The sequence below is a fragment of the Peromyscus leucopus genome, chromosome 20 (genome assembly GCF_004664715.2).
Source record: "Peromyscus leucopus breed LL Stock chromosome 20, UCI_PerLeu_2.1, whole genome shotgun sequence".
Lineage (NCBI taxonomy): Eukaryota > Metazoa > Chordata > Mammalia > Rodentia > Cricetidae > Peromyscus > Peromyscus leucopus.
Window position 1 is genome coordinate 3562144 of NC_051080.1, and position 7159 is coordinate 3569302.

General features: G+C 45.2%; 1 protein-coding gene across 3 annotated transcripts in view; it reads left to right on the forward strand.

Annotated features, from left to right (window-relative positions):
• Positions 1-5254, forward strand: part of Slc11a2 (solute carrier family 11 member 2) — a 35308-nt gene extending 30054 nt beyond the window's left edge. For all 3 annotated transcript variants that reach the window (XM_028874573.2, XM_028874574.2, XM_037197361.1), the window contains exon 17: positions 4696-5254. In XM_028874573.2, coding sequence (XP_028730406.2) covers positions 4696-4773 — 78 coding nt within the window. In that variant the 3' untranslated portion in view covers positions 4774-5254. The remainder of the gene's footprint in view (positions 1-4695) is intronic.
• The last annotated feature ends 1905 nt before the right edge of the window (positions 5255-7159 follow it).

Consider the following 7159-nt stretch of genomic DNA (forward strand, 5'->3'; position numbering starts at 1 on the left):
CAGGCTGGGCAGGGCTTAGGCGATCCTGCCAGGACTGTAGGAAGGAGCTACAACTAGGCTTTTAGTGAACCGTTAACAGCTTGTAAACTTGATTTGTAATTTAAAAAAAAAGAAAAAAGAAAAAAAGAAAAACTTCCCTTTTTCCTGTCTGGTTTCCTGGCTGTTTTTTAAACCTTAAAAACACTTGATTAATAGGGTCTCAACAGCTTTGATACAGAAATACAGACATGTCATCGCCATCAAGAATGACACACCACGTGCCCACAGTGTCACTGCTCGTCTCCCTAAGGGACAGAGTCCCCAGAAAGCTTGGGGTAGTAGTAGACACCAAGATTCTAATTTCAATTTAGGAGCCGAGAGATGGCCTCAGAGGTGTACATGCCGCCAAGCTTCACACCTGGAGTTGGGTGCCTGGGACCCACACGGTGGAAGAAGAGAACCAACTCTTGAAAGTTGTCTCTGACCTGTGCTCTGTGGCACTGGAGCACTCACCCCACATAAGTACACAACAAATAAATAACAAATTAATTTTTTTAGTTTAAATGAAAATTTCAGTTTACCACTTAGTTAATACTTTTGTTGTGGTTAAGGCCATAACTTTACCATTTTGCAAGGTGAAACTTTTCCCACCTTCCTCTACTGTATGCTCAATATTTGCTGTCTGTAGTCTTGCCTCACCACACGGGAAGGGTTTTACAATATGTATTTGCTGCCAAAAAATAGTAACAATGTAACAAGAGAACCCAGAGTCCCTCAGCTGAAATCCAGATGCACATTTTGGCAGACCTGATGTCAGTGCAGATCTGGCCCTGCTGCCTTTGTGAGCAGAGGTGAACCTCGGGTGGGATGGACCAGCAGCAGCAGCACCAGGCAAACGGTGGGGAGTGTGTCCTTACCTGACTATCCCAAGACAGCAGTCAGGTGAACTTCATGTTCCCAAGATGTCCCCAAGGGGTTATCTGTGCCCACTATTCACTGAACTTCCCCTAATTTTGGTTTAATTTCAGAACTAATGAAGAATGCAGAGCATTTTCCAGACCCTCATGTTAGCCTTCCCTGTTACCTCATGTGTGTTTACAAGTGGCACAGTCACTGAGACTGAGTGACAGTCCTCAAAGCAGTGGGCTGCAGAGGTGGCTCAGTGGTTAAGAGCGGGCGCTGCTCTTCCAGGGGACCCGAGTTCAGTCCCCAGCACCCATGCCGGGTGCTTCACAGCCGCTTGTGACTCCAGCTTCAGGGGCTCTGATGCTCTCTCTGGCCTTTATAGGTATCTGCCCGCTTGCACTCGCTCTCTCTTCCTCTCTCTCCCTCTCTCTCCCTCTTCTTCCTCTCTCCCCTCTCTTCCTCTCTCTCTCTCTTCTTCCCTTCCTCTCTCAGTTCTTAGAACATGATGCCTCTCACCCCCATCCTGAGAGGCAACCGAACAGCCTAAAAGCCAGAGGACTGGTGTTCCGTCACCAACCACCTGTGTAACACAGCATGCCCTTCAGGCCGTAGGAAGACTCCAAACATTTCTCCAGGAACGCCAGGAACGCCAAGACAGCAAAACATCTCAGTCGGGTGTAGTGACACACACTTGTGATCTCAACGCTCGAGAGGCATGCTGGAGGCTGGAGGCTGGCAGATAGAAGGCCAGCCAGTTCACACAGCAAGTTCAAGGTCAGAGTGGGCTACACAGAGAAACCTGTGTCAGCACTTATCAGTGGCTTCGAGAACAGACAGGGTCCCATGTGACAGTAGCTAAGAACCACTAATAGATACACTCATGTATCACCTGTCTGCACCCCAGAGTACCTTAACCTATTGTAATACTTAGCTACATTTGTAGCTAGAGTTTTCCTGCCTGGCCCACAGTCAGGACAAATCTCTGTCACCCGCCAGTCCCACAGCCGCTCAGACCCAACCAAGTAAACACAGAGACTTATATTGCTTACAAACTGTATGGCCGTGGCAGGCTTCTTGCTAACTGTTCTTATAGCTTAAATTAATCCATTTCCACAAATCTATACCTTGCCACGTAGCTCGTGGCTTACCGGCATCTTCACATGCTGCTTGTCATGGCGGCGGCTGGCAGTGACTCTCTCCGCTTTCCTGTTCTCTCAGTTCTCCTCTCTGTCCCACCTATACTTCCTGCCTGGCCACTGGCCAATCAGTGTTTTATTTATTGACCAATCAGAGCAATTTGACATACAGACCATCCCACAGCACACATTTCTCAGTGTCTCAGAACTAGAGAACGAAATTCTCCAATTAAGTTACCTAGGTGATAATACTCTGATGTCATGCAGTGAGGAAGTTCACCATCTTGGCTCACTTGGGAGCAGTTTCCATGAATTATCAATGAGTCTGGCAATCGTTATTAGTTTTCAAGCCTGGGTGTCAGACCTGCAAGTGAAATGTCAGTGTCTTCCTAGTACACTGGCTTGGGAGCGTTTAATCCAGGGAACCCATTTGGTCTATGCTGTCTTCACACAGCCACACAACATCCTGTGAGGTGACATGGGACAATGTGTAATGTGCTCCAAATAAACTTTCTGGAGACTTGATGAGATATCTTATCAGTGTGCTTGACATCTCTAGATACAGCATGTTTCCATTTTACACACACAGAAGATAAGGTCCAGAAAGTATACACAGATCTTGTATGGTGGTGCATGACTAATCCTAGCCTCATGAGGCAGGGGGATCACTGCAAATTCCAGCCAGAGCTACAGAATAAGAACCTGCCTCAAAACTTAAACAAGGGGTTGGGATTTAGCTCAGTGGTGTAGCACTTGCCTCAGTTCTGAAAACAAAACCCAAAGGATACATTGGAAGGGCTAAAACTGGGCCTTAACCCCCCCCCCTTTTCAGTGCCTTATTTACCGCATCATATGGGTGTAGTTCATACAGATTTATATTCTGCGCTCTACATTCACACATAGGCTGTTGGTGCCAAGAGCAACAGTATTACTAACACACTAAGGACCAATGTGAAAGTCAAGTCATTGTCCCGAATTGTATCCCTGGACAGATAAAGAAGTACAATTTCTTTACCAGGTATGGCAGAGTACACCTTTAGTCCCAGTACTTGGGAGGTAGAGGTAGGCAAATCTCTGAGCTCAAGGCCAGCTTGAATTATGTAGCAAGTTGCAGGCTATCTCATGGTGGGTGGCGGGGGGTGGGGGGTGGGGGGACACACACAGCACAGATCCTAGCAATCCATTTTCATTTGGTTCACAGGAATGGGGTCTGGAAATACGTTTTTAGAAGAGCTGAGGGTGGGGCCTGGTGATAAGCACCTGTAATCCCAGGACCTGGGAGGTAGGAGCTGCTTGCAAGTCAAGATCATCCTCAGCCCCAGAGTACTTTTGAAGCCGGCCTGAGCTATACGAATCCAGCTTTAAAAACTCAAAAAGTACACGACATGAAGACAGCAGAGATTCCTGATTCAGTCTGGCAAACACTGGGGACTCCTAGGTTACCCTTTGTCAGCACACTTTTTCTTTTTTTTTGTTCTTTTAATGGGAGGGTTTTCTCAGGTGTCAAAGGATAATAGTTCCAGAATTAAGGGCTCAGAGTTTAGATCATGTGAGATCTGATTTCCAGTACACAGTACTAAGACACAAAGCGTTCTAAAGTTGAATCCCGAGGCTCTGTCACAAGATAGTCGGATGCATTTGGCAGTGCCTCCATCCTTAACTCTTTCAGCTCCGCTATTAGAAACTACCCAGGCAGCTACAGAGCACATGCAAGTGGAACTTGCCCCTTTCCGTGGGTTTAAGCATGCTTCCCCTGACACTCTGGGCTCCAGCCTTTCTCTAAAGGGCCCTCTCTGCCTCCTGGCTGCTTGGCTGCTGTGTGGACGATCTCCACACTGACTTAGCTCATGCAGCTCCGATTCTCCATCTTTCTCTTGTTCTGGGCGGCTTGTCTGCCCTAGACCTTTTCTTTTAAATTCTAATAAATTGTTCTTGGTGGGCTGGGGACGGTTAAAAGGACCCAGGTTCAGTTCCAAATATCCACGTGGTGGCTCACAGCCACCCATAGCTCCAATTCCAGGGAATCCAATGCCTTCTAGCCTCTGTGGACACCAGACACACATGCATACTACGTACATGAAGGTAAATGTACATAAAATAAAAATCTAAAATTTTCCTTGAGTTTAAAACAAACAAAAGCAATCTCATATACACATAAGCCATTTGTTGTTGTTGTTTTCGAGACAGGGTTTCTCTGTGTAGTTTTGGTGCCTGTCCTGGATCTTGCTCTGTAGACCAGGCTAGCCTCGAACTCACAGAGATCTGCCTGGTTCTGCCTCCTGAGTGCTGGGATTAAAGGCATGCACCACCTTCACCTGACCTTTTTTTTCTTTTAATTTATTTTATGTGCATTAGTGTTTTGCCTGCATGTCTATCTGTATGAGGGTGTTGGATCCCCTGGAACTTACAGTGTGAGCTGCCATGTGGGTGATGGGAATTGAACCCAGATTCTCTGGAAGAGCAGACAGTGCTTTTAACCACTGAGCACTCTCTCTCCAGCCCTGCCATTTTCTATTCCGAAATAAAGCACAGAAGTACCGAGAAAAGGGACCAAAATAATAGGTTAGTTTACCATGTCACTCCTGAAGTCACAGTAATTCTCTCGCATGTTTATATGTTAGTTTACCATGTCACTCCTGAAGTCACAGTAATTCTCTCGCATGTTTGTCCTCAGCACCACCTGGGATTGACGGCTCAGCCTGAACTCTACCTTCTGAACGTCGTGGACGCCGACTCGCTTGTGTCCAGATGACGAACAGCCTGAGGGACTCCGAGAACCCGCTCCCTCAGCCCTTTTTGCGCCAAGTGTCTGTTAACAAATCGCTGTTAGTTCAGAGGTGACTTTGTTGAAATGTTTTGAACAAAGGCAAAGATTTCCTCATGGGATCAGAGGTAAAAGCGAACAACTATGTATGGGTCAGAGACCACTCGCCTCCAACAGTCATGCAGTGAGTTTACCTCAGGGGTAAGCAAGCAGGCAGCCCTGCATTCCCACAGGCTCGTGTCTGCACTTCTGGGATTTAAAAATGTAGGAATACGTATTTATGTGAACCTGAACGTGCCAGTTTGGGTAAGATTTTAAGGTTATAAAAATTAATAGATTTTTTTAAAATGTTGTTCAGGTGAATTAGGTATTTGTTTTATTGGGATCATAAGTGAGGAGGGGAATGAGTTTTTTTTTTTAATGTTGAACTTTGTAAATTAACTATCCTTTAAAGTGCTATTTTACTACACTGTTTATTTTACTTCATCGTCATCCACCAGAGTATCTCTTGGGTAGCTACTAACACTTGGACATTGATTAAAGTGTGTGTGTGTGTGTGTGTGTGTGCGCGTGTGTGCGTGTGCACACTCGTGTGCCTGTATGTGTTGACGCTTGTGCAGGCCACATGTTGATATCAGGTGTTTCCTCAGTCTCTGCCTTACTTTTTGAGACTGCCTCTTTCCGACATGGAGCTCACTGGTTGGCTACGCTGACTGCCAGTGAGTTTGGGGGTCCTCCTGCCCCTGTGCCTCAGTCTGGGGTTACACATTTGCTGCTACCTGTGGATTTTACACTGTGCTGGGGACCAAACTCAGGTCTTGGACAGCAGGCGCTTCACCAACTGAAGCGCCTCCCCAGTCCCTGGCACACGAGTTTTAACGAAACCTCTCTTCCGTCTGTTCCCATGTTGATTGTATTGGTTACCATTGTTTTTCTAGTGTCTGTGTCCGTCCACGCCGTCCTGTCCATCCACGCCGTCCTGTCTGTCCACACTGTCCTCTCTGTCCACACCGTCCTTTCTGTCCAGGGTGTCCTCTCTGTCCACGCTGTCCTTTCTCTCCACGCCGTCCTTTCTGTCCACGGTGTCTTCTCTGTCCAGGCTGTCCTTTCAGTCCACTTGAAGCTCTGACACTCAGCATACCATAGCTAGATCCTAACTCTGTTTCTAAGGTCACTCCTGTTGATACTGTTGGGTGTCCTGGGCATTCTAAGCATTTTAGGTGTGTGTAACAAGTGGTATGAGACCTGTACTATGTGGGAACCCAGATGATCAGTCCACATATCACCACTGCCTGCCTGTGTGCAGGTTGTAGATTTTTGTTTTTTAATTCCAATTGCTAACCAGAAATTCTTCTCCTTAAACTTTATAATAAAGTTCATATTGAATAACTAAAAATTTTTGTCTAGGGGTACTGCTCACTTGTAGGGCTCTTGCCTACCTTAGGCAAGATCTCGGGTATGATCCCCAGCAGTTCATACAAACACACACACACACACACACATAATACAAACACACACACACACATACTTTTATCATAAGTCTTTTTTTTTCTTTCAGTTTGTTTGTATGGTGTGTTACATTGACAGATTTTAATATGTTGAACCATCCTTGCCTCCCTGGGGTGAAACCTACTTGGTGATGGTGGATAATTTTTTTTGATGTGTTCTTGGATTCGGTTTGCCAATATTTTGTTGAGTATTTTTGCATCAATGTTCATGAGGGAGATTGGTCTGTAGTTCTCTTTCTTTGTTGCGTCTTTGTGTGGTTTGGGTATCAGGGTAACTGTAGCCTTATAAAAAGAGTTTGGTAATGTTCCTTCTGTTTCTATTGTGTGGAACAATTTGAAGAGTATTGGTATTAACTCTTCTTTGAAAATCTGGTAGAATTCTGCACTGAAACCATCTGGTCCTGGGCTTTTTTTGGTTGGGAGATTTTTGATGACTGTTTCTATTTCTTTAGGGGTTATTGGTCTATTTAAATAGTTTATCTGGTCTTGATTTAACTTTGGTATATGGTACCTATCCAGAAAATTGTCCATTTCTTTCAGATCTTCCAATTTTGTGGAGTACAGGTTTTTGAAGTATGACCTGATGATTCTCTGGATTTCCTCATTGCGTGTTCTTATGTCCCCCTTTTCATTTCTGATTTTGTTAATTTGGATTCATATTCTCTCTCTCTCTCTCTCTCTCTCTCTCTCTCTCTCTCTCTCTCTCTCTGCCTTTTGGTTACTTTGGATAGGGGTTTGTCTATCTTGTTGATTTTCTCAAAGAACCAACTCTTTGTTCCATTGATTCTTTATATTGTTCTCTTTGTTTCTATTTTATTGATTTCAGCCCTCAATTTGATTATTTACTGGTGTCTGTTCCTCCTGGG